The 27,167-nt window shown below is 44.3% G+C and overlaps 1 protein-coding gene across 1 annotated transcript; it reads left to right on the top strand.

Annotated features, from left to right (window-relative positions):
* Window positions 1–1,409: 1,409 nt before the first annotated feature.
* Window positions 1,410–27,167, top strand: LOC110298476 (uncharacterized). Its single transcript, XM_085841992.1, is given in 7 exon segments — window positions 1,410–1,544; window positions 3,330–3,410; window positions 5,015–5,067; window positions 5,999–6,121; window positions 16,194–16,311; window positions 25,323–26,991; window positions 26,993–27,167. Coding segments are annotated over 5 exon segments (2,118 nt in total). The 5' UTR covers window positions 1,410–1,544; window positions 3,330–3,410; window positions 5,015–5,034.

The following is a 27,167-nucleotide window of genomic DNA, read 5'->3' as shown; positions in this document are numbered from 1 at the left end:
CAATCTGGGCAATTATTGATCTATTAATCCCAATCTGGCTACCTGCTCCATCCCACGTTGCTTGCGTATTATCACAGATCTGGATCTTTGGGATTCAGATGTTTTTTCTCATGGCATCTTTTCAGACCCTCTCCTCCTCCTGGTGATCTGAAACTCCCTCTCTCAGTCCTCCCCCTGGCTGGTAGACATGCTGCTCTGTTTTCTCTCTGCCCAGCCTTTGGGCAATCTGCATTTATTGACAGGGCAGAGAGAACAAATGGTAAGATTTGTTTATAGAACTTGAGACACAAGAGTTTTTTTTAAAATCTAAGTATTACAATGTCATTTTCAGATAGAAACAAGAGGTGAGGGCAGAGAAATGACCATTTGAAAACCCCCAAGGATAACCTTTCCACAGGGCACAAACCCATTCTGACCACAGCTCATCTCAAACCCAGGTGCTCCCGTGGGCTCAGTGGGATGAAGACTTCTGCGAGCTCCTGACTGCAGCAGCCGGTGCCTTTGTGGCCACAGCACTGTCTGTGTAGTGGGTTTCAGATGCACGGCTTCCCCATAGACCTGGCTCTGTAGATAGCCTATTGGTCCAACCAAGGATGTGAAATCTGAGCGCTAAAGAGGGTTCTTCATCCGGTGTCCTGAGCAGACTAGGGAACAACCACAATGCTGCTGTGTAACTGGACATGTTCAACAACTTCCTCAGCAGGGCAGGCGCATACTGAAGATTTGATATGACATCTTAGGCAAATGGGGGCTGAAGGCTGGGGAACAAGGTGTTTGAAGCTGATGTATACTGTGACTTCTGGTTGCTGTGAAGAAAAGTTCAGACTCCCATAAGTTGTCTTCCTGGCCAACCTGGAATTCTTTTTTTTTTTTTTTTTTTAAACTTGGAATTTTTATGATTCTGTTTACTTACCTTATGGTCCGTTGAGACAACTCTTAGATCTGATATGCGATTTGGGTATGCGGGAATTGACTTGCTAAAAGGCCCTTTGTGTAACAATCACAAAACCCCTCCTGCGAAGCTGTTAGCTTAGCTCATCAGAATGGATCCCTCTGCTTCTGGGAAGCCTAAATTCATTCTGCAGTGTCCCTCTTTCTTTGATCGTTCAGAAAAACCCAGAACACTGACAAAGTCCCATCAGAGCACAGCAAGGTGGAACCCTGCCGTGGGTCTCAGGCAAAGCGTATTCAATTACATCTCGATCCAATTTTACTTGCTAGCTTGCATTTAAAACTTAGGCTCACCTGTCCTCTCCACAGGGGTGAACCCAGAAGTACACACAGAAGGGCACCGCCCCTTTAAGGAGGCACCTCCGTGGGAACGCCCACAAAGCACAGGGCGCAGCTGCCAGATGGGCTGGCCCAGGTTGCATGCTGGGATATCCCAGAACTATGAAGCATTATATTTCTTGTAGTTTGGGACAAGGGGACTACATTTCCCAGGTAGCATTGGGTCGGAAGTAGAACATCAACTTCTGGTGTGCAGGCGGAGCTACCCCAGACGGTCAGGTGGGAATAAGAAGTCACTGGTTGGCCTCCATAGAGTAAGGCGGGAGACAGCAGGCGGGTGTGGGTGTGGAAGGTGGGTGGGGCGAATGGGTTTTGATGTGTGGGCGTGTAGGGACTGTGATGTGTGTACGTGTGTGTGTGTGTGTGTGTGTGTGTGTGTGTGTGTGTGTCTGTCAATGTCTAACTGTATACACACCTTGTGCTCTCTGCATTATCTGTGTCTCTGTGCTTGTCGCTGTCTGCTCCTGCTTTCTCTCAGGGACCCAGGGACTAAAGCAGAGGACCAAGCTTCAGTAAGGGGAGGTCAGGTGCAGGGTCTGAAGGGAAGCTTTTCCTGAGGTTCAGACTTGAGCTTGGGATCTGCCAGTGCCTCCGAGGCTCGCCTAAGAGGCCAGCTACTTGTTGAGCTCCGTGACTGTCTCAGAGCTCTGCCGAATCTGAATGTCGTGGGAAGAGAAGGAAAGTTCTCACTGAGGATGCTCTCAAATGTAGTCTGCGATCTCATGTTTACTCGGGTTCCCTGCTTAGGCCATTATTCAAGAGGGAGGCTGGAGAATAATGAAAATATTATCGCTACCCATCTACGATTCAAGAGCGAGTGCTCATTTCGGTTTGAGAACTGAGGTTTTAGTTTTAGAATATAGAACTGAAATATAGGAAATGAAGCAGGAGCACGCAAATTTACAACTGCACTATTGTCCTTACAGTGTCCCCTCCCGTTCCAGCTAGTATTCACATTATCGTTTCAAGGACCCTTGAAGTCTTCTGTCGACAATCCCGTCTTTTTCCCAAGCTGTTTTCGAGAGGGACCTACAGAGGTTAGCATTAGGGCTTTCAAACGCTGCCTTTCTGCATCTGATTTCTATTTCCATGGCATCACAAGTCAGGATGACCTTGTTTTCAAAGCAGGAGAAGAATGCAGGCGATAGATGGTCTTTTCGCTCCTGAGGATCTCGGGAGTGGGAAAGTGATAGCACTGAAGGACTTCATCTAACTTATATTTTTGTCATGAGTACACTTGCTATCTACTCTCTAAGACTTTGCAAACTATTAATCACAGTCACCATGTTTCATGACACATCTCCCCACTCTCTCGGCTTATGGTATAGATCTACCTCCCACTCTCGACCCCGATGCTGCACACCCAGCCTCCGCCACTCAAACTCCAGTAACCAGCATCTTCAGATTCTACCTGACTGAGACCATGGGTGTCTGTCTTTTTGTTTAAAAATGAAGTATTTGTCTTCAAAGTTATGTATGTTGGGTTATGTGTCCGTGATCACAGGTGCCCCTGGAAACCAGAGCTATAGGCTCCCCTGCAGCTTGGGTTCCAGGCACTGTAGCTGTCAGGAGACTGAACTCTGTCCTCTGGAAAAGCCATAGCGGCTCTCAGCCCCTGAGCCATCCCCATTCCCCATGCTTGCCTTCCTCTTTATCGTATTGCATGTGTGCATCCATATTGTAGTAAATGGTTCACTGTGCGAGAGCCCCATCCTCCATGTGCGTGCGTGGTCCATTCGTCTGCTGGTGGGGTCGCGTATCACTGCTATGGAAATGATGCTGGAAGAGAGGTGGGAGTGTAAATGTCTCTTGCTGATGCTGATTTTATTTCCTGTTTTTTGGTTTCCACTCCATAGTGGGATGGATGGATCAGGTGGGAGTTCTGTTTGTAACTGTTTGAGGGTCACTGTTTACAGTCAATGTATGAATTTACATTCCTTCCAGTAGTGTGAGTTTTCCTCCATTGCTCCACGTTATATTTTCTTTCTGATACTAGATACTAATTTTAACAAGATGTATTTCTATCTTTTGTTCTTGAGGGTTGTGCCTACCCAACCTGTGTGCACCATGCATGTGCCTTGAGAGGCCTGAAGAGGGCGTCAACTCCCCTGAAGCTGGAGGTAGGGACGTTGGTGAGACAGGATGTGAGTCCTGGGAATCGAACACAGGTCTTCTGCAAGAGCATAAAGTGATCTAAAACCACTGGGCCATTTCTGCAGCCCCCCCCCCCCATAATGGACACTCTTTTTTTTTTTTTTAAGATTTATTTATTATATGTAAGTACACTGTAGCTGTCTTCAGACACTCCAGAAGAGGGCGCCAGATCTCGTTATGGTTATGGTTGTGAGCCACCATGTGGTTGCTGGGATTTGAACTCTGGACCTTTGGAAGAGCAGTCGGGTGCTCTTACCCACTGAGCCATCTCACCAGCCCCCATAATGGACACTCTTGACAGGCGTGAGGAAGCCTTTGATGGTGACACTCTCTCTCTCTCTCTCTCTCTCTCTCTCTCTCTCTGATGACTAGTTTCTTGCATCTCTGACCGGCCATACTGATGTTCCATTTGGGGAAATGTCTATTTCCAGCTTGCCCGATCCTTAACCAGGAAGTTTCCTTGTCTCTGAGCTGTCTGCATTCCTTATGAAGCTGCTGTGCAGGAGTTTAGCTGTCCCCTCCTAGTCAGATGCAGTTTGCAGTTATTCCCTCCCGGTCTCTAGATTATCCCGGTACCCTGTTGATTGTTACCTTGGCGGTGTAAAGGTTTTTAGTTTGATACAAATGGTCGTATTTGTCCATTTTGCTTCTGTTGCTTGTGTTTTTAGAGTAATGCCCAATATGTCCACTGTCCTGGAGGCTTCCCTGTATATTTTTTATGAGTGTCAGTTTCAAATTTTAATATTTTTTTTCTGTTTTGAGTTGACTTTTGGATGTGGCGAGACAGAAGACATTAGGATGTCATTCTCATGAATGTTAATACTCAGTTTGCCAGCACCACAGATAGAGGCTGCCCTAGAACTCACTTAGATCACATTTGGACTGGGACTTTGAACAAGTTTCTTGTCTCTGCCTCTGGAATTATACACCTCTGCTACCACATCTAATTACAGCTAATTATCTCCATAAAGGATCATGGCTTAATTGAGACGACATAAGTGCTATCATAGATGAGGGAAGGTTCTCAGGAGAGAGTGGTCCATGGTGCACAGTCCCATTCACTAACAGTGGGCACAGAATGCTGGACGCTGCCCCAGCACTGCAGCTGCAGCCCCTCCAGCCTCGCTGTGCTTCAGCCCTGAGTTTACACAGGAGGGGCCACTTGGATGCTATGAGCCCCTGTGAGCCTTGATAGGGGGGTTCCAGTAGGAAGATCTGAGATCTGCTCACATAGGAGGAGTGGCCCAGGTGCAGGGCGAGCTGGATCTCAGGGTGGAAGATGGGATCCCTTCTGCTGGCCTCTTCTGGAGGAAGTTCAAGGCAGACATGTTTGTGCCCTGCACTCCCACACTGCCCCCTTGGCAGTGGGTTGTCTGGGTTAGGAGGGGATCAGCTTTGTGTAGACTCCTGTGTGCTTCCAATTTGTGTGGGGGAGGCTGTGAGCGGTGGGAGGGGAGAGAGCGAGTGGGGAGGCTTGAGAAATAAGTGTAGTCGATGACATCACAGTGACAGAAGTCAGTCTGGGAGCATCAAGTCACAATGCAGTGATGGCTTTCTTTTTGTCCCCCAGGGGAGGAAGCCTGAAGAAGAATGGCCAGCTCTAATAGTCAGGACATGGTCTGTGTAAGTTGTTTTTCTCTTTTTGACCTAGGGTGACTTCAGGTTAGGTGACTCCTTCTTGTCTTTCCCTCTTGAAGCTTCCCAAGGATCCGGAATCCCCCAGCCCAGTCTGCCCCTTTCCAGTGAGGGCTGGCAGGTCTGAGCACTTCCTGTCTGTGCCTCTTCCCAGCTGGCACTGGGGTTGTCTTTGAATGCATTCCTCCACACGTGCTCTCTGCTTGGTCTGTGCTCAGGGAGGACTGTCCTTGCAGTGGAGGTGCCAGTCCCACAGGGAAACAGGGGCCTTGGGGGCTTCAGAGCTTTGAGGGGATGGTCTCATTGAGTGCCCTGGGAAACCTGATTGACATCTGAGGTGTTGTCAGGCTGATGACGCAGTGTGTGTGAGTGAGTGTCCCCTGTGGGTGTGTGTGATGAGATGACCTGCTTGAGGAGGCTTTAGGAGGGAGAGAGTTCAGGTAACAGAGAGAAAGGTCATCCAGGCTGTGATAGGGAGGTGATTGTAGTCTCCAGAGTCAGAGAAGACCTGAGACACACTGGCCACCTAGAAAGTATTTTTTAAAAAGTAGGTAGAAAAGATTAAACCTAATATGCATATAATATGGACTCCTATATGGTATGCTTATGGACTTTTACATAATTTACAAAAATCATTCTCTTTATATCACCTGATATCATAATAAACTCAAGGACTCACAGCATTCCTTTTGTAATTTACCCTGACCCCAGGTGACATTTCCCTTCTGTGGGTATATAGCCTGAGGGATGTGGGTGGAGTGAAGAGGTACAGTTATTGGCTATGTAGGTGGGCACAGTCGTAGTTTATGGAGGGCTCGTGCAGTCAGGTGCCTTGAGCATTTCCTTATGGCTCCCTTTCCCTCTGGTTTCCATCTTGAAAGCTTCCCCAGTTTCACTCTCCTTGTTTTTGCTCTTTCAGGGGTCAGTGACATTTAGGGATGTCGCTGTTGACTTCTCTCAGGAGGAGTGGGCCTGCCTGGATGCTACTCAAAAGGTCTTATACAGGGACATAATGTTGGAGACCTACAGCAACCTGGTCGCAGTGGGTAAGCTTGTGGCCCATGAATGGGGGACGTGTCCTCTACACTGTGGGCCTTCTTCATATGAATTAAAAGTCTTGGCTGTCTTTTAATGTTTAATTGAAGTTGGGTTTGGTGTCCCATGCCTGTCATTCCTTCACTCTGAAGGCTGATGCAACAAGATTGCTGTGAGCTCCAGGTCACTGAGATACACAGTGAGTTCCAGGCTAGCCTAGTCTACATGCTGAGTCCCTGTTTCAAACAAAACAAACTATCTAAATGAAATAAGAAAGTAAAGAAATCAATCAATAAATATAATTGTGGGCTAGAGAGATAACTTGGTGGTTAAGAAAACTGATTGTTCTTGCAGAGGACCCGGGTTCAATTTCCACCACCATCTCAAAACCGTCTGCAACTCCAGTTCCAGGAGAAAAACTGATGTCGTCTTCTGGACTCCATGGGCACCATGTGGGCATGTGGTGCCGGAGCAAACATGCAGACAGACGTCTCCATATGAAGAAAAGAAAATGCATTTAAGTCCACAGCTCTGTTCCTCCTTCTTCCCAAAGCAATAGTTTGAGATTTCTTTGGTCCCAAATAGGAGCTTCATGAAGCCCCTGCCTGCCCACCGTTTGCTGGTCCTCTCAAGTGAGCTCTGGGTGCCTCAAGGGGTCTCCCTCATCGCGTCTGATCCGTGTCGCTCCGGAAGGGGTGTCGACAGGCACTAATCATCCTTTCTCAAAACGCAGAGACAAAGCCTTCCTCCCAAGCAGCAGACCCTTGACCCGGTAACCAGGAAAACCTTTATAGTGACCTCACTCCCAGACGGATAATATCACCCCCAAACTCAAAATCACGCGCATTTTGAAAATTAAAACAAGGCTGGAAAGAAATCTCAGTGGTTAAGAGCACTGACTGCTCTTCCGAAGGTCCTGAGTTCAATTCCCAGCAACCACATGGCTCAGATCCGTAATGAGATCTGATGCCCTCTTCTGGTGTGTCTGAAGACAGCTACAGTGTGCTTACATATAATAAATAAAGCTTTGGGCCAGATCGAGCGGGGCTGGAGCAAGCAGGGCCGGAGTGAACAGAGGTCCTGAATTCAATTCCCAGCATAATGGCTCACAACCATCTGAACAGTGGCAGTGTATTCACATACATAAAATAAATAAATAAATCTTTTTTAAAAAAGAAAGAAAGAAAAAAAAAAAAAAGAAAATTAAAACAATCCAAAATAGGGCTGGAGAGATGGCTCAGTGGTTAAGAGCTCTAACTGCTCTTCTGAAGGTCGCAAGTTCAAATCCCAGCAGCCACATGATGGCTCACAACCATCCGTAATGAGATCTGATGCCCTCTTCCGGGGTGTCTGAAGACAGCTACAGTGTATTTACATATAATAAATAAATAAATCTTAAAAAACAAAACAAAACAAAAAGCAATCCAAAATAAATAAACTAAAATACGATATGAGCCTGTTCTTAGGCTTTTTCTATTTTGTTGTGCCAGTAAATTAACCCAAAATTCCTGTGCAGTCCGCATTCAAAGAATATGAGTTATTCTGCAGGACTTCAAAGCTTCCCAAAAACAATTGTTTTCATACAACTTCCCTACTATCCTAAAAAGCCTGGCGTGGTGGCACACGCTTTAATCCCAGCACTTGGGAGGCAGAGGCAGTGGATTTCTGAGTTCGAGGCCAGCCTGGTCTACACAGTGAGTTCTAGGCCAGCCTGGTATACAGAGTGAGTTCCAGGACAGCCAGGGCTACACAAAGAAACCCTGTCTTGAAAAAAAAAAAAAAAAAAAAGGGAAAAAATCTATTCTTAGGCCTTTTTCCTAATCTGTCATGTCAGGATAATTAACCCAAAATTCCTGTGGAGCCCATGTTCAAAGACTATGAATTAGTTATCCTGCAGACTTCATTATACCATCTTTAAATCAATTGATTCACACTTCTATCTATACCTGCTTATAAGCAGGCAGCTTGTCAAACCAAGATTTAAACCCAAAATTCCTGTGGAGCCCACCTTAGACAGAATAGGAGTACCCTCTAAGACTTATTAGGGAAAAATATCTTCATACCATCTTTAAAGCAATTAATTCAAACTTTCAGTAATACCCGCCTATAGGAAGCAGGCAGTTTTTACTTGTTAAGCTTTCTGCCCAGAGCAGCCTTCATTCTCAGGCTCTCTGAGACTCTGAGCCACCTGCACTCCCCACAGCAGGGGGCCTCAGAGCCTGAGCGCTGTTTCTTTTTTTCAAGATTCCCTGCTTGAATCCCTGTGACATGTCCCAGCGCCACCTTTCTCTCTCTTAGAAAATAAAACTCACTCTTTAAGATTTAATAATCTTAAATTTCTGGTGGATTCTTGCCCAACACGTTGGTTCACTACCTGTTGTGGGAAATATTAAATACATGGAAATTTTAAAAATCACGATTTTGTATTAGTATAGGTGACAGTACTCAAATTATTTGAATATAGTGTTTAATCTTGATATCAACTCTATCCAATAAGTAGCATAAGCTCTGTCTGAATTATATTAATATTACTTTTATTATTTTGGGTTTTATGATGCCAGGTCTCATGTAGTACAGCCTGCAGCCTGGCTTTGGATTTGCTGTGACACTAAATCTGGCCTTGAACTTCTTATCTGCCAGCTTCTACTCCTCAAGTGTGTATCACCATACCCAGTGTTCAGATGGGAAAACTGAGCATAGACTCCTATGGGACTCGCCTAAATGTCATTATTGGTGAGCTGCAGGGATGGGGTCTACACTAGGCTACACAGTATAGCCTGTGGGTTCATGTTCTCACCACTCAGTTCTGCTTTCCTCTTACGTGACAAGCCCTGTCTGCATTTAAAGGAGATTAAAACCCTAATCTGAAGCAACTGATTTGGGGGGGTGGTTGAGACAGGGTTTCTCTGTATAGCCCTGGCTGTCCTGGAACTCACTTTGTAGACCAGGCTGGCCTCGAACTCAGAAATCTGCCTGCCTCTGCCTCCCAAATGCTGGGATCAAAGGTGTGCGCCACCACTGCCCGGCTTGCAGCTGATTTCTTACCCAAGTTGCTTTTTCCTTCTCTGAAGTCTTTCCTTAGTATTATTTGGGCTTCATATCCATCTATCTATCTATCTATCTATCTATCTATCTATCTATCTATCTATCAAGATAAGGTTCTTGTTATGCAGCTCAAGCTGGCCTGGTTCATTCCCACCATCTGGGTTTATAGCATGATCCACTGTGCCAAGCTGTATAGATCTTTATAATAATTAAGTCTGCAGTTTTAAAAATCTGCACTGGGGAGTCATGGTCAAGTACACTTTATATTTATTTATTTATTTTTCTTATTGAGATAAAGTTTCTCTGTGTGGTGCTGGCTGTTCTGAAACTTGCTCTGTAAATCAGAATGGCCTCAAACTCACAGAGTCTGCCTAAAATCTGGGATTAAAGTGGACTGCTACCTGGCTTTCAAGGTACTCACTTTTAATCCCAGCATTTGGGAGGCACAGGCAGGCTCATCAAGGTAAGCTTGGTCTACATATCACCTTCCACGACAATCCTGGGGTAATTCGAGAGACTGAGTCTCAAAAAAATAAAAAAATAAATTAAAAAAAAAAGAGTCTGCACTATGAGCCATTTCTTTCTTTCGTTTAAGTGGGACGTTGCATTTCTTTTTTTTTTTTTGATTTTTAATATTTTTATTACATATTTTCCTCAATTACATTTCCAATGCTATCCCAAAAGTCCCCCATAGCGCCCCCCACTTCCCTACCCACCCATTCCCATTCTTTTGGCCCTGGCATTCCCCTATATTGGGGCATATAAAGTTTGCAAGTCCAATGGGCCTCTCTTTCCATTGATGGCCGACTAGGCCATCTTTCGATACATATGCAGCTAGAGACAAGAGCTCCGGGGTTCTGGTTAGTACATCATGTTGTTCCAACAATAGGGTTGCAGATCCCTTTAGCTCCTTGGGTACTTTCTCTAGCTTCTCCATTGGGAGCCCTGTGATCCATCCAATAGCTGACTGTGAACATCCACTCCTGTGTTTGCTAGGCCCCGGCATCGTCTCACAAGAGACAGCTATATTTGGGTCCTTTCAGCAAAATCTTGCTAGTGTATGCAATGGTGTCAGCGTTTAGAAGCTGATTATGGGATGGATCCCTGGATACGGCAGTCTCTAAATGGTCCATCCTTTCATCACAGCTACGAACTTTGTCTCTGTAACTCCTTCCCTGGGTGTTTTGTTCCCAATTCTAAGAAGGTGCACAGTGTCCACACTTTGGTCTTCATTCTTCTTGAGTTTCATGCGTTTATCAAATTGTATCTTATATCTTGGGTATCCTAAGTTTTGGGCTAATATCCACTTATCAGTGAATACATATTGTGTGAGTTCTTTTGTGATTGTGTTACTTCACTCAAGATGATGCCCTCCAGGTCCATCCATTTGGCTAGGAATTTCATAAATTCATTCTTTTTAATAGCTGAGTAGTACTCCATTGTGTAAATGTACCATAATTTCTGTATCCATTCCTCTGTTGAGGGACATCTGGGTTCTTTCCAGCTTCTGGCTATTATAAATAGGGCTGCTATGAACATAGTGGAGCATGTGTCCTTTTTACCGGTTGGGACATCTTCTGGATATATGCCCAGGAGAGGTATTGCTGGATCCTCCGGTAGTACTATGTCCAATTTTCTGAGGAACCGCCAGACTGATTTCCAGAGTGGTTGTACAAGCTTGCAATCCCACCAACAATGGAGGAGTGTTCCTCTTTCTCCACATCCTCGCCAGCATCTGCTGTCACCTGAATTTTTGATCTTAGCCATTCTGACTGGTGTGAGGTGGAATCTCAGGGTTGTTTTGATTTGCATTTCCCTGATGATTAAGGATGTTGAACATTTTTTCAGGTGTTTCTCTGCCATTCAGTATTCCTCAGGTGAGAATTCTTTGTTCAGTTCTGAGCCCCATTTTTTAATGGGGTTATTTGACTTTCTGGAGTCCACCTTCTTGAGTTCTTTATATATATTGGATATTAGTCCCTTATCTGATTTAGGATAGGTGAAGATCCTTTCCCAATCTGTTGGTGGTTTTTTTGTCTTATTGATGGTGTCTTTAGCCTTGCAGAAGCTTTGTAGTTTCATGAGGTCCCACTTGTCAATTCTCGATCTTACAGCACAAGCCATTACTGTTCTATTCAGGAATTTTTCCCCTGTGCCCATATCTTCAAGGCTTTTCCCCACTTTCTCCTCTATAAGTTTCAGTGTCTCTGGTTTTATGTGAAGTTCCTTGATCCACTTAGACTTGACCTTAGTACAAGGAGATAGGAATGGATCGATTCGCATTCTTCTACATGTTAACAACCAGTTGTGCCAGCACCATTTGTTGAAAATGCTGTCTTTCTTCCACTGGATGTTTTTAGCTCCCTTGTCGAAGATCAAGTGACCGTAGGTGTGTGGGTTCATTTCTGGGTCTTCAATTCTATTCCATTGGTCTATTTGTCTGTCACTATACCAGTACCATGCAGTTTTTATCACAATTGCTCTGTAGTAGAGCTTTAGGTCCGGCATGGTGATTCCACCAGAGGTTCTTTTATCCTTGAGAAGAGTTTTTGCTATCCTAGGTTTTTTGTTATTCCAGATGAATTTGCAGATTGCACTTTCTAATTCGTTGAAGAATTGATTTGGAATTTTGATGGGGATTGCATTGAATCTGTAGATTGCTTTTGGCAAGATAGCCATTTTTACAATGTTGATCCTGCCAATCCATGAGCATGGGAGATCTTTCCATCTTCTGAGATCTTCTAGAATTTCTTTCTTCAGAGACTTGAAGTTTTTATTATACAGATCTTTCACTTCCTTAGTTAGAGTCACGCCAAGATATTTTATATTATTTGTGACTATTGAGAAGGGTGTTGTTTCCCTAATTTCTTTCTCAGCCTGTTTATTCTTTGTGTAGAGAAAGGCCATTGATTTGTTTGAGTTAATTTTATATCCAGCTACTTCACCGAAGCTGTTTATCAGGCTTAGGAGTTCTCTGGTGGAATTTTTAGGGTCACTTATATATACTATCATATCATCTGCAAAGAGTGATATTTTGACTTCATCTTTTCCAATTTGTATCCCTTTGATCTCCTTTTGTTGTCGAATTGCTCTGGCTAGGACTTCAAGTACAATGTTGAATAGGTATGGAGAAAGTGGACAGCCTTGTCTAGTCCCTGATTTTAGAGGGATTGCTTCAAGCTTCTCACCATTTACTTTGATGTTGGCTACTGGTTTGCTGTAGATTGCTTTTATCATGTTTAGGTATGGGCCTTGAATTCCTGATCTTTCCAAGACTTTTATCATGAATGGGTGTTGGATCTTGTCAAATGCTTTTTCCGCATCTAACGAGATGACCATGTGGTTTTTGTCTTTGAGTTTGTTTATATACTGGATTACGTTGATGGATTTCCGTATATTGAACCATCCCTGCATCACGGGGATGAAACCTACTTGGTCAGGATGGATGATTGTTTTGATGTGTTCTTGGATTCGGTTAGCAAGAACTTTATTGAGGATTTTTGCATCAATATTCATAAGGGATATTGGTCTGAAGTTTTCTATCTTTGTTGGGTCTTTTTGTGGTTTAGGTATCAGAGTAATTGTGGCTTCATAGAATGAGTTGGGTAGAGTACCTTCTGTTTCTATTTTGTGGAATAGTTTGTGAAGAACTGGGATTAGATCTTCTTTGAAGGTCTGATAGAACTCTGCACTAAACCCATCTGGTCCTGGGCTTTTTTTAGTTGGGAGACTATTAATGACTGCTTCTATTTCTTTGGGGGATATAGGGCTGTTTAGATCATTAACCTGATCTTGATTCAACTTTGGTACCTGGTATCTGTCTAGGAACTTCTCCATTTCATCCAGGTTCTCCAGTTTTGTTGAGTATAGCCTTTGGTAGAAGGATCTGATGGTGTTTTGGATGTCTTCAGGATCTGTTGTTATGTCTCCTTTTTCATTTCTGATTTTGTTAATTAGGATGCTTTCCCTGTGCCCTCTAGTGAGTCTGGCTAAGGGTTTATCTATCTTGTTGATTTTCTCAAAGAACCAGCTCCTTGATTGGTTGATTCTTTGAATAGTTTTTCTTGTTTCCACTTGGTTGATTTCACCCCTGAGTTTGATTATTTCCTGCCGTCTACTCCTCTTGGGTGAATTTGCTTCCTTTTGTTCTAGTGCTTTTAGGTGTGTTGTCAAGCTGCTAATGTGTGCTCTCTCTAGTTTCCTTTTGGAGGCACTCAGAGCTATGAGTTTTCCTCTTAGAAATGCTTTCATTGCGTCCCATAAGTTTGGGTATGTTGTGGCTTCATTTTCATTGAACTCTAAAAAGTCCTTAATTTCTTTCTTTATTCCTTCCTTGACCAAGGTATCATTGAGAAGAGTGTTGTTCAGTTTCCACGTGAAGGTTGGCTTTCTATTATTTATTTTGTTATTGAAGATCAGCCTTAGTCCATGGTGATCTGATAGGATGCATGGGACAATTTCAATATTTTTGTATCTGTTGAGGCCTGCTCTGTGACCAATTATGTGATCAATTTTGGAGAAGGTACCATGAGGTGCTGAGGAAGAAGGTATATCCTTTTGTTTTAGGATAGAATGTTCTGTAGATATCTGCCAGATCCATTTGATTCATAATTTCTGTTAGTTTCACTGTGTCCCTGTTTAGTTTCTGTTTCCATGATCTGTCCATTGGTGAAAGTGGTGTGTTGAAGTCTCCCACTATTATTGTATGAGGTGCAATGTGTGCTTTGAGATTTACTAAAGTTTCTTTAATGAATGTGGCTGCCTTTGTATTTGGAGCATAGATATTCAGGATTGATAGTTCCTCTTGGAGGATTTTACCTTTGATGAGTATGAAGTGTCCCTCCCTGTCTTTTTTAATGACTTTGGGTTGGAAGTCAATCTTATCAGATATTAGAATGGCTACTCCAGCTTGTTTCTTCATGCCATTTGCTTGGAAAATTGTTTTCCAGCCTTTCATTCTGAGGTAGTGTCTATCCTTTTCTCTGAGATGAGTTTCCTGTAAGCAGCAAAATGTTGGGTCATGTTTGTGTAGCCAGTTTGTTAGTCTATGTCTTTTTATCGGGGAGTTGAGTCCATTGATATTAAGAGATATTAAGGAAAAGTAATTGTTGTTTCCTGTTATTATTGTTGTTAAAGTTGGCATTTTGTTCTTGTGGCTGTCTTCTTTTAGGTTTGTTGAGGGATTACCTTCTTGTTGTTTCTAGGGCGTGGTTCCTGTCCTTGTATTGGTTTTTTTCTGTTATTATCCTTTGAAGGGCTGGATTCGTGGAGAGATAATGTGTGAATTTGGTTTTGTCGTGGAATACTTTGGTTTCTCCATCTATGTTAATTGAGAGTTTGGCTGGGTATAGTAGCCTGGGCTGGAATTTGTGTTCTTTTAGTGTCTGTATAACATCCGTCCAGGATCTTCTGGCCTTCATAGTCTCTGGTGAAAAATCTGGTGTAATTCTGATAGGCTTGCCTTTATATGTTACTTGGCCTTTTTCTCTTACTGCTTTTAGTATTCTATCTTTATTTAGAGCATTTGTTGTTCTGATTATAATGTGTCGGGAGGTATTTCTTTTCTGGTCCAGTCTATTTGGAGTTCTGTAGGCTTCTTGTATGTTCATGGGCATCTCTTTCTTTAGATTTGGGAAGTTTTCTTCTATAATTTTGTTGAAGATGTTTGCTGGTCCTTTGAGTTGAAAATCTTCATTCTCATCCACTCCTATTATCCGTAGGTTTGGTCTTCTCATTGCGTCCTGTATTTCTTGGATGTTTTGAGTTAGGATCTTTTTGCATTTTACATTTTCCTTGATTGTTGTGCCGATGTTCTCTATGGAATCTTCTGCACCTGAGATTCTCTCTTCCATCTCTTGTATTCTGTTGCTGATGCTCGTATCTATGGTTCCAGATTTCTTTCCTAGGGTTTCTATCTCCAGTGTTGCCTCCTTTTGGGTTTTCTTTATTGTGTCTACTTCCCTTTTTAGGTCTAGTATGGTTTTGTTCATTTCCATCATCTGTTTGGATGTGTTTTCCTGTTTTTCTGTAAGGACTTCTACCTGTTTGATTATGTTATCCTGTTTTTCTTTAAGGATTTGTAACTCTTTAGCAGTGTTCTCCTGCAATTCTTTAAGGGATTTTTGTGTTTCCTCTTTATTGTCTTCTGCCTGTTTAGCAGTGTTCTCCTGCATTTCTTTAAGTGTGTTATTAAAGTCCTTCTTGAAGTCCTCTATCATCATCAGGAGATATGCTTTTAAATCCGTGTCTAGCTTTTCCGGTGTGTTGGGGTGCCCTGGACTGGGCGAAGTGGGGGTGCTGGGTTCTGATGATGGTGAGTGGTCTTGGTTTCTGTTAGTAAGATTATTACGTTTACCTTTCGCCATCTGGTAATTTCTGGGGTTAGTTGTTATCGTTGTCACTGTTTAAAGATTGGAGCAGAAGCTGTGTTCCACTCACCAGCAGTCCCAAAATCCTGTGGCGGGGGTCGTGGGTAGCTGGCGGGTGTCAGGCAACCCTGCGCTCCCGCTACCCCGGCGCTGATCCGGCCGGATGAGGCCTGTGGCCCTACTCAGGCTGGTTTCTGCTTCCCTAACTAATGCAGTCTCAGGTCCCGAGCACTTGGATTGGAGCAGAAGCTGTGCTCCACTCACCAGAAGTCTTAAGCTCCTGTGGTGGGTGTTGTGGGTAGCTGGCGAGTGTCAGCCGACCCTGCGCCCCAGCTGCCCCGGTGCTTTTCTGACTGGAAGAGGGTTGTGGCCCTATGTAGGCCGGATTTCTCTCTCCCCAACCAGAGCAGTCTCAGGTCCCGCGTGATTGGACTGGAGCAGAAGCTGTGTTCCACTCACCAGCAGTCCCAAAATCCTGCGGCGGGGGTCGTGGGTAGCTGGCGGGTGTCAGGCAACCCTGCGCTCCCGCTACCCCGGCGCTGATCCGGCCGGATGAGGCCTGTGGCCCTACTCAGGCAGGTTTCTGCTTCCCTAACTAATGCAGTCTCAGGTCCCGCGCAATTGGATTGGAGCAGAAGCTGTGCTCCACTCACCAGAAGTCTTAAGATCCTGTGGCGGGTGTTGTCGGGACGTTGCATTTCTAAATCAGATCTGATCGTCTTACTAGAGCAGGAGAAAGAGCCCTGGATGGCTGTGAAGGAAGAAACAGACAGGCCGAGACCAGGTGAGTAAGAGTGAAGTGTTTCATTATTGGTTGTGTGTGCACACACGTGTGCAGGTATCCTAAGAGGCCCTAGAGAGGTCAGCTCCCTGGGGCTGGAGTTATAGGGGCTGCTGGGTCTCTAACCCAGGGCCTCAGGCAGAGCTCTCAGCGTTCTTGACCACTGAACCAAAGCCAAGACAGTTTCAGCAGCAGTGAAAGCTGTAACGCTGGGAGGGGCAGCAAATGTTCGAATTCTGTGTCTTCAAAGATGGTTCTCACCTTCCCGAGGAACCATCACACTTCTTGGCCCTGGAGTCAGAGGCAAGTCAGGGACAGGGTGGTCTATCCTAGTCCTTTTACCCTACGTCTCCCCCATTTTTATTACTAATAAACAATCAGGGAGATAGAGGGTGATCTTATCATTAGACTACTTCTTGTTGAATAAGGGTGTTAAAATCCTTGGGGCAAGGTTGAGCTTCACCTTGAGGGTAGAATTGGGAGTGGCAGGGCTCTGGCGTCATAGGTAGGAGCCAGTGACTCTTTAATAGCAACTGGCTAAATGTTTATAAATGTTTTGCATATGTTGTTGAAGAAATCTAGACAAGAAGTTCATGAGACAGTGTGTGGTTAGTACGATTAAAAAAAGGAAGAGGGAGCCTGGAGAGATGGCTCAGTGGTTAAGAACTTCTTTTAGAGGACCTGAGTTCAATTCCCAGCAACCACATGGTGACTCACAACCATCTGTAATGGGATCTGAAGCCCTCTTCTGCTGTGCCTGAAGATAACAGTGATAGTGTATTTCACATACATAAAATAAATCTTAAAAAGAAAGAAAGAAAGAAAGAAAGAAAGAAAGAAAGAGAGAGAGAGAAAGAAAGAAAGAAAGAAACTAAGAAAGAAAGAGGAAGAAAGAAAGAAAGAAAGAAAGAAAGAAAGAAAGGGAGAAAGGGAGGGAGAAAATGAGAGAGGAGAGAGAGGAAAGGAAAGGAAAGGAAAGGAAAGGAAAGGAAAGGAAAGGAAAGGAAAGGAAAGGAAAGGAAAGGAAAGGAAAGGAGGGTTAAAAAGGGTAGAATCAGACTGGTGAGATGGCTGGAAAACTGACTGCTCTTCCAGAGGTCCTGAGTTCAAGTCCCAGCAACCACATAGTGGCTCACAACCATCTGTAATGGGGTCTGATGCCTTCTTCTGGTGTGTCTGAAGATAGCAACAGTGTACTTATATACATCAAATAAATAAATCTTTAAAAGGAAGGAAGGAGGAGGAAAAGGAAGAGGAGGAGGAGAAGAAGGAGGAGGAGAAGAAGAGAAGGAGGAGGAGAAAGAGGAGGAGGAGGAGAAAGAGGAGGAGGAGAAAGAGGAAGAAGAGTATAATCCAGTTCCATATTGGACTGTCAGAAATCTACTTCTTGGAGTGGCCAGAGGCAGCATCACACTGTTTCTTAGCAGGGTCCATTTATTTATTTATTTACTTACTTATTTTTGAGATCATCTGCAGTAGTCAGTGTAGAGGAAAAACAGTAGAGTCATTTTCACTCAGCGGAATGAAGTAGTTGTTTTCTACAAGTTCTTAGACCTTGAGGAAATCCTTGTAGAACACAGTGATTGTTTTCTGTGACTCGTGCACTTGTTTTTCTAGGGGAGCTTCATCACCTTTGCCTGAGTTTAGTTGTAAGACATTCCTGGCAAACATGGGCCGTCTTTCGTTGTTGAGTGCTACAAACTGCACAGTAAAGACTGAAATCGCAAGGGTGAGGGAGGTGCTCCTGTAACTTTAGTTTTTTGTTTTTTTTTTAATTTTTATTATTTATTTTTATTTTTGTTTTTTTTTTTTTTTTTTTTTGAGACAGGGTTTCTCTGTGTAGCGTTGGCTGTCCTGGAACTCACTCTGTAGACCAGGCTGGCCTGGAACTCAGAAATCCCACCTGTCTCTAAAGCCTACTTTTAATGATCGTTCTTAAACATTTTAATCTCCCTTCTAGCCCACACCCACCAGAGGTAGTGGAAAAGAAAGGTTATTATGGGGGAAGTGAACCTGTTTAGAAATGGTTCTTTGGACAAATCCCATCGGCATTGTCAGGAAATCAGCAGCTCAGTTCACAGGTCGGCAGCGGCAGCTCGATCCAGTCACAAACACTTTGCAGATATGCCAGCAGTTCAGTCTGGTAGTGAGGATAGCAGCAGTGGTGGCAGGACCTAGCAGGAACAGCCAGGCCTCAGCTGAATCCGCATGAGGCAGCAGGAGGGGCCAGGACCATTAGGGACGCCAGGAGAAGTTTCCTGCTGTGCTTCTCTCAGTGAAGCAAGGATCAGAGAGACCAAGAAGCTTTGAAAAGCTAACTTTACTAGCCAGCTCAGCCAAGACTCCATCACTGTCCACTGAATCCTATTTATACTCCCTCCAAACATCCCGTGTCCACCAGTCCCACCCCGCCATGTGTCTTGCCTCAGCATGGGGGTCTGTCTTAGCAAAATGCCACGTGATTCTGTACAAGCTCATATCACTTTGCCAAGAAGCTGCCAACACACCACCAGAGGTTTTTTGGTGCTTTTTCTCTGTATGGAGTCCCAAGAAATAGAGCTCAGCAATGCATATTAGGTGGACCCATACATGAGTGTCCTTAGTAAAGAGTCCTTCGTCACATGCCCTTTCACATGCTTGCCTCAGCGAAAGTTCCTTCATCTGCCTGCCTTAGAGAAACATCTTTTCACTTGTATCTGCTTCAGGAAAACACCCCTTCACATGCTTGCCTCAGCGAAACACTGTCCAATACAACTGACTTTCCAAAGAAACCAGAAGTTACCACTTCATGTTCCTTCAAGAAACACACAGATCAGATCTGGGTTTTGGTATGAGGAACTTGTTTTACCCTAAGAAGAACTGTGACAATCAATAAATACGCTTATGCATGGCCGTTCAGAGTTCAGTCTACAGAGGCTGAACCTCCTTGCTGCCTACGAAACTTTATCTTGGAGTCACCCTCTTTTGATCTCATGCATACCTGATTGATTTACATAGAGGCAACGCTCCTCCCCGAGGAAGAGACAAAGACCACTTCTCTGTGCTGTTAATAAGTCTAATCCTCAACAATTTTACAGCATTATGGCAGCCAGGGAGTCTACTTGGCCCTTGAGGATAAGGATGGTTGAGGCACCCTTTGGAGATCTCAGATGAACTGAGTGGAAACTGATGGTAAATAGCTGGGAAGTAGTCAGTCCCGCTGCTCCACTGGTGTTACCAGCGTTTATGTCCAGGACTGCTAGCAATCATTGGTCCTGCCGTGCCACTATAAACGCAATGATGGGCATCAGCAAGGGTTCTCCACCAGATACCACCCCTAGTTCCAGAGCACCCAGCCAGTAGGCTAAATTAGTCTACTCGAGTGCTGCAGATAATTAAGGCATTGTGAATGTTTGGATGTAGGGTCTAGATGGTGGTACTAAGGGTTTAGGCATTACTGCAGTCTGTGGGATCTGCAGAATCCCGTGCCCACAAAGCATGTCCCCGAGGAGTTAAAGCAGTCTGTGATACTGAAGAGAGAGATGTGGGGGAGATAGGGGTTGTAGTGATATGTGGCTTAGAGTGGTTTAATGAGTGGCAAGGTGGGAGAATCTAATAGTACAAAGAGCAAAGCTACAAATGGTGTTTGTGAGTTTGACCCAGGAGGGACACACAACCAACATTCTCCAAAGCGGTCAGGCAGAGCATTATTCAGAAGCTCGCATTGCAGAGGTTAAGGTCTGAAGTGAGATGGAGTGACAGGACGGTGGGGTTAATATCACCTAAAAGAGATGCGAGGGCCTTTGAGGAGCTTTGGACCACTTCTACCTTGTCTATACTCAGGGGTTGAGAGAGTGGGATGCTTACCCTCTGTATTTTGATTGTGCCTGATTGGGGGGGGGGGCTGTGATAAATGCTATAGTAAAGTCTTTAGTTAGAACTTAAAAGGTTCCCGTTCCACATAAAATGTAGAATGCCTTCCTGTATATGTATTATGTCTCTTACAGGGCCAGTAAAGGCAGCTTCTCTGGCTAATATCGACAGTAATCTCTAGTTTGATCATAGAGAAAGTAAGCATAGGAGACAGGTGTTTTAGAAATCGATTTAGGTGTCATAGGGATAAGTATCTACTTTTGGCAACCGGCTGGTAAGCAGTCTCCAGATACCACCACGTGAGTTGTCTGGCTGACCTTTTGAGTATAGGCTTCCTAAACCCCAAGTCTCCATACATAGAGTTTGCTGCCAATAGGTGTGAGCAAGAGGAAATAGAAGAAGAAGAAGAAGAAGGAGGAGGAGGAGGAGGAGGAGGAGGAGGAGGAGGAGGAGGAGGAGGAGGTACCTCATAACCTAATAGGGTCAGGCTTTGGTCTCGGCAGATGTATAAGACTGCTTCTGATATGGGAGGCAGGCTGGTTGACCTTGGTGTCTTCTGAAACCTAAGAGAGAATGGTCCTGTTGGGATGGAAATGTAAAGAGAAGACTTATCTTGAGATGGTGGTCTAAAGGGCTTGAGATGAGAACTATGAATCCCGTGAGGGAAGCCACTGAGATCAGTGGCAGTCGGACGAGTAAGGATGGCCCTAAAGGGACCTGTCTGTTTAGGAGAAAGAGGAAGGAGACTGTGACTGGGAGGAGTGATTCCAGGCTTCTATAATTTGGGAGGACGTGGAGGGTAGAAACATGCAGGACGGGTAAAAGTCACTGGCTAGAGGCTTAGGGTCCTGGGATGCTTTATTATCGTGGGGAAGCATTTCAGAAATCTCAGGTGCCAGCTGAAAGGATTCTTATCAGAAGAAAGGAAGTTGATCCTGTAATCTGATGCAATGTGACTCTCCTCAAGAGGAGGCATTGTGTGAGGGTTTTGAATTCTCCAGACAAGGTCACAGAAGGAGAAGCCCCTCGAATGAGGGCAGTCTTCCATGATGTGCCAAGCCTCAGAAGACTGTCTGGTCAAGGGGGGGACTTCGACCTTCATTAGCAGAGTTTTCTCACGAGGTTCAGGATAAGGTTGAGACAAATGGTGGTGGATGAAGTTCCCAAGGAGAGTGTGAAGGTAGCATGACAAGGGTGTAAGAACGTCATCAGGGAGAAGTGATGGCTGAGCCAGGAGACCAGGAGGCAGAATTGACCGTCCATGCATGAGCTCAAAAGGGGAGAAGAAGAAGGGGTTCCACTGGGAATGCTTTTAATTGCAGGAGAGTCAACAGCAGGAGTTTTATCTAATGGGTAAGACGCTCTTGGGAAAGTTTGCTAAGACTGTTTTTGAAAGAGTGATTTGTTATTTTTAAAACAAAATCCCAAACGTTTGATTTTACCAATGAAGATTCAATTGCTGGAGTAAAAGCCTGCCAGCTCAAGAGAGCCAGAGAAAACGCCCAGCTGACCTGCCTGCTCCACTGAGGTCCCAGAAGGAAAGACTCCTCTCCTCCTCCTCCTCCTCCTCCTCCTCCTCCTCCTCCTCCGCCACATGGCCTTAGATGCCCGTCAACTCCAAGGCCCGCCTTTCTGTTATGTTTACTCTCTGCCCTGCCGGCTGGCGGGCTGCTTGCTCTTGACCTGTCACTGACTTTATCTAATCCTGTTTACAGAAAGCTCTTGGATTAAAGGTGTGTGCTAGGGCTGAGCCACACCACAACAAGGTTTGTTCAGTTCACACGCTTGGGGTTCACAATGTGGTCAAATATCCTGCAACAGCAATTTGTTAATTTAACCTTGTCTGAAGACTGGGATGATAAGGAATATAGAAACATCCTGGGATATTAAAGGCTTTGACAGAGTTTGAGAAATTTGAGAGGTAAATTCATGGCCATTGTCTGATTGAAGGGAGGTTAGAACTTTGAGATGGGATGAGCTCCCTAAGAAGGACATCAGGGGGCTGGTGAGATGGCTCAGTGGGTAAGAGCACCCGACTGCTCTTCCAAAGGTCCAGAGTTCAATTCCCAGCAACCACATGGTGGCTCACAACCATCTGTAACGAGATCTGGCGCCCTCTTCTGGAGTGTCTGAAGACAGCTGCAGTGTACTTACATATAATAAAAATAAATAAATCTTTAAAAAAAAAAAAAAAAAAAGAAGGACATCAGGAACTGTCTGTGATCCTTTAAAGTGGTGGGCAAAGTCCCTACCCACCCTGAGAATGTGTGTACTGAGACCAAAAGGTCATCTGAACCGTCTGACCGCGGGCATGTGGGCGAAGCTGAGGCGCCAGTGCAGCCCGGGGAGGGATCCCTGGCTTGATGAGTGTGGAAAGGAGACTCTGATGCCTGGAGATAGGATTAGAAGTTTGGCAAAAGTTTAAGCAGTGATAGTTTTCTATTTGCTGTTTTTTTTTTCTTTTCTTTTCTTTTTTTTTTTTTTTTTGAGAGAGCATTATTTCTCCATGTAGCCCTGGCTGTCCTGGCTGTCTGGAACTCTCTCCATAGACCAAGCTGACCTCAGAGAGACACCTGCCTCTTCCTCCTGTGTGCTAGAATGAATGTCACAAAGTCATGAGCTGCCATCACCCAGCAGACTTTATCAAGGATAGGGCCTCAGGGGTAGTATGTAAATAAGTTTAATAAAGCAAGACAAAGTCTGGCTATTAGGGAGAAAGGTCTAGGACTGTTGGGTTTCAGGAGTGGACCCACAAACCACACAAACACTGATCTCAGTCAAACAGGGATAGTTTATTGAGCATATACCCTAGGCCTGATTGATCAAAGCCATAGACCAGACTTGGGAGCTGGCTGTCACCCTTGGCTAAAATTCTATAGATCTTTTAAGTCTATGATCTACAAACATCTGTGCCAAGTAATCCCACCAATTAGGATTTAGGGATAGGGGATTTCCTTAGGAACATGTTGGACATTTATCCTCTTCCCAGTGGCTGGGGTATTCAACTGTGGGAGGAGACTTGTTTTTTTTTTTTTTTTTTTTTTTTTTTATTTTGTTTGTTTGGTTGGTTGGTTTTTTCAAGACAGGGTTTCTCTGTGTGGCCCTGGCTGTCCTGGAACTCACTCTGTAGACCAGGCTGGCCTCAAACTCAGAAATCTGCCTGCCTCTGCCTCCCAAGTGCTGGGATTAAAGATGTGTGGTACCACTGCCTGGCGAGACTTGCCTTGTTTAACATCCATGTCTTAACTTGCCCATTAGGATGTCAGTTACCCACATACATGCCTCTTTTTGCCAAGTAGGATGTCAGTTCCCAAGGAGGTCTTGGGAACTTAAACTTTATTCAGTCCCTATTCAAAATAGAAGTCTTATTTCAAATAGCTTCTTATATTGGTGCAGGTGTCTCTTATATTGGAGTCCATCCCTGGAGCAACTTATAAAAGCAAAACCCATAAAAGCCTATATATGTGGATAGGAAGTGCTGCTGGCTAGTTGGTTTGGGTCCAAGCTTATTGTGGGTAACTATACAAAGCAGTTCTACTGACTTCAGTTGTGATTGGTTTCCAAGGGCACAGAAGATAACAGAATATGTAATCAGCTTGATCATGATAAGGTTTCCTTATAACATTAGGAACAGCCACAAAATGGCAGGCTAGACAGGTAACAGTCGGGATAAGATGGAGCGCCTGAGGATGATTGATGACGAGCATGTGGGCTGTAACATGAGAGTGCCTTGAGATGTGAGAGACCCAGGCTGCTGAGAGCTGCAGCTCTAGCCACCTCATCAGCTTGGTTACTTCCCTTGGGGATAGCGGAACTGTTTGCTGGGTGTGGTCGGCAGTGGACAGCTCCCATGTCCACAGGAAGATGGGAGGCTTCCAGCAGGACCATAATTTGGTTAGAATTGATTATGGACCCTCCTTTTGTTGTTCATAGCTTGTGCCTTCCAATTGAGCTGCATGTGACAAGAAAATGTGAGAAGCATTGTAGAGCCGTATAAAGGTTTGGGGATGGTCCCGTTGCTAGTTAAAAGGTCAGGCAAGAGTTGTTAGTTTGACCTGTTGGTTTATGGTTTGGGCTGGAAGGGCCTGACTTCAACCACTAGGGTATCTGAAAGAGTTGCCTATCCTGCTGGATGTACGGCTTCAAGGAGCTGCCATCTGTATACCATGTGTACGTGGCCTGGGGTAGCCACTTATCCTGTATACACATGTATGTGTATAGGATAAGGTAAAAACTCTTATATTCTCAATGCAAGAATGAGATGGGGAATATTCCAGGACTGGTCATGAAAGGAGACTTGAAATGTTAAGAGGTGGCCATAGCTGAAAGGTAAGTGTTGTGTCCTCCACCAAAGCTATCTCAAAAGAGAGAATGCTAAGGGAGTTTGGAGACCTTTGTATGTTAGCAGGTGGGACAGGTGGAGAGGAGAGAAAATATTAATGTCATTGATTCACATGTTAGAAGTTCAGCTGCCGGGCTGGTGAGATGGCTCAGTGGGTAAGAGCACCCGACTGCTCTTCCGAAGGTCCAGAGTTCAAATCCCAGCAACCACATGGTGGCTCACAACCATCCGTAACGAGACCTGGCGCCCTCTTCTGGAGTGTCTGAAGACAGCTACAGCTTACATATAATAAATAAATAAATCTTAAAAAAAAAAAAAAGTTCAGCTGCCATCAAAGCTCTCATACAAGGTGTCCATGCTTGAAGGGTATGGTCTAATTTTTTTCAGTAAATATGCAGTGGGCACAAAGGAAGGTCCCAGTTGATGACCCAGGACCCCGAGGACACATCCCTTCTTGTCAGTAGCATAGAGATCAAACGGCTCATTTCCAAGTGGACAGTAACACAGTGCCATCAGGTTAGAGCTACTTGTCACATCCCAAAGGTTCAAAATCTTCCCCGAACAGTATGTACTTCCAGTAGGATGCAGAGAGGCACGTAAAATTGCTTCACAATAGTTTGTTATAATGTCATTAAGCATACATATTCCTGCTTCTAACCTGTTCTACGGTAAAGCGTATTGCCTTACATAAACTTTGCTTATTGCTGCTCTCCCTGCTCTTGTTCGTAGAAAGTACTTTAGAGTCTGGCCACTCATTTAATGGAATATATGAGCGTATTACAGGAAAATCAATTATTCTTGTTCTCTCCTTTTCTTTCAGATGTGGAGACATGTGTTGAAGCTGAAAACATATCTCTGGAGAATCATATTTCTGATGTAAACTTACACAAACCGAGCATAAAGCAATTCAGTAAAACGTTTGACCTTAAAGAGTCTACTTTTAGTGATGGCCCCAACTGTAGTACATTCAAAGGACTGCAGGGTTATCAAGGAGATGCTGATGAAAAGGTTACTAACAAGGCAGAAATGCCTCCTTATACCTGCCAGACTCTTGCTCACAATACAGAAAAATATGAATGTAAAGAGTGTGGGAAGTGCTTTGGTTGTAGGTCAACTTTTACTCAGCATCAGAGTGTTCACACTGGAGAGAAGCCCTATGAATGTGAGGAGTGTGGGAAGGCCTTCAGACTCCCCCAACAGCTCACAAGACATCAGAAGTCTCACAGTGGTGAGAAACCTTTCCAGTGTAATGAATGTGGAAAGGCTTTTCATCTTCCTGACCTGCTTAAGTACCATAAAACCATTCATACAGGTGAAAAACCTTTTGAATGTGAAGTATGTGGTAAGTTCTTCAGCCGTGTCTCCAGCCTTGTTGAACATAGGATTGTCCACGCTGATGTGAAACCATATGAGTGTAGTGAGTGTGGGAAAGCCTTTAAATGTCGCTCAGATCTAATGCAACATCAGAAAATTCATTCTGGTGAGAGACCCTTTCAGTGTAAGGACTGTGGGAAGACCTTCATTGTTCTGGCTCAGCTCACACAGCACCAGAACATTCATACTTCAGAGACATTGGAATGTAAGCAGTGTGGGGAGATATTTAGTAGTGGTTCTTACCTTGTACGACACCAGAGTATTCACACTGGTGAGAAACCCTTTGAGTGTCATGTATGCGGCAAGGCTTTTAGGCTTCATCTATACCTTTCCGAGCATCAGAAAACTCACACTGATGAGAAACCTTTCAAGTGTAAGCTCTGTGAGTCAGCCTTCAGACGTAAGTACCAGCTCAGTGAACATCAGAAAATTCATACCAATGTGAAACCGTATCAGTGCAAAGAATGTGGGAAATCCTTTCGTCGACGATCAAATTTTACTGAGCATCAGAGTATTCACACTGGAAAGAAACCCTTTGAGTGTAAGGACTGTGGGAAGGTCTTTAGACTTAATATACATCTCATTCGACATCAGAGATTTCATAGTGGTAAGAGACCTTTTGAATGTAATGAATGTGGAAAGGGCTTTCATTTTTCCAGCCAGCTTAATTACCATAAAATCATTCATACAGGTCAGACACCTTTTGAATATAAAGAATGTGGGAAGTCTTTCAAGCGCGCTTGCAGCCTTTTGGAACATGGGGTTATTCATGCTGCTGTGAAACCATTTGAATGTAACGAGTGTGGGAAAACCTTTAATCGCCGCTCAAACCTCATACAACATCAGAAAATTCATTCTGATGAGAGACCCTCTGAGTGTAAGGACTGTGGAAAGGGCTTCACTGTTCTGGCTCAGCTCACACGGCACCAGACGATTCATAATGGAAAGAAATCATATGAATGTGAGCAGTGTGGGTCAGCCTTCAGACTCCCGTACCAACTTATTCAACATCAGAGAATTCATTATGATGTGAAGCCATTTCAGTGCAAGGAATGTGGAAAGGGCTTTGTTCGTGGTACAGCTCTTAGAATCCACCAAAGAGTCCATACTGGTGAGGCCCTTCCAGTGTGACGAATGTGGAGAAGGTTTCCAATATCATTACCAATTTCTTAGACACTTTAGAATTCATACTGGCAAGAAGCCTTATGAGTGTAAAGAATGTGGGGAGTACTTTGCTCATGGTGGAGACCTTAAAGTACATCAGAGAATTCACACTGGTGGGGAACCATAG

Source organism: Mus caroli, unplaced genomic scaffold, assembly GCF_978045245.1.
Source record: "Mus caroli unplaced genomic scaffold, Mus_caroli_1 scaffold_8, whole genome shotgun sequence".
NCBI classification, from domain to species: domain Eukaryota; kingdom Metazoa; phylum Chordata; class Mammalia; order Rodentia; family Muridae; genus Mus; species Mus caroli.
This window is presented reverse-complemented; position numbering and strand designations above follow the sequence as displayed.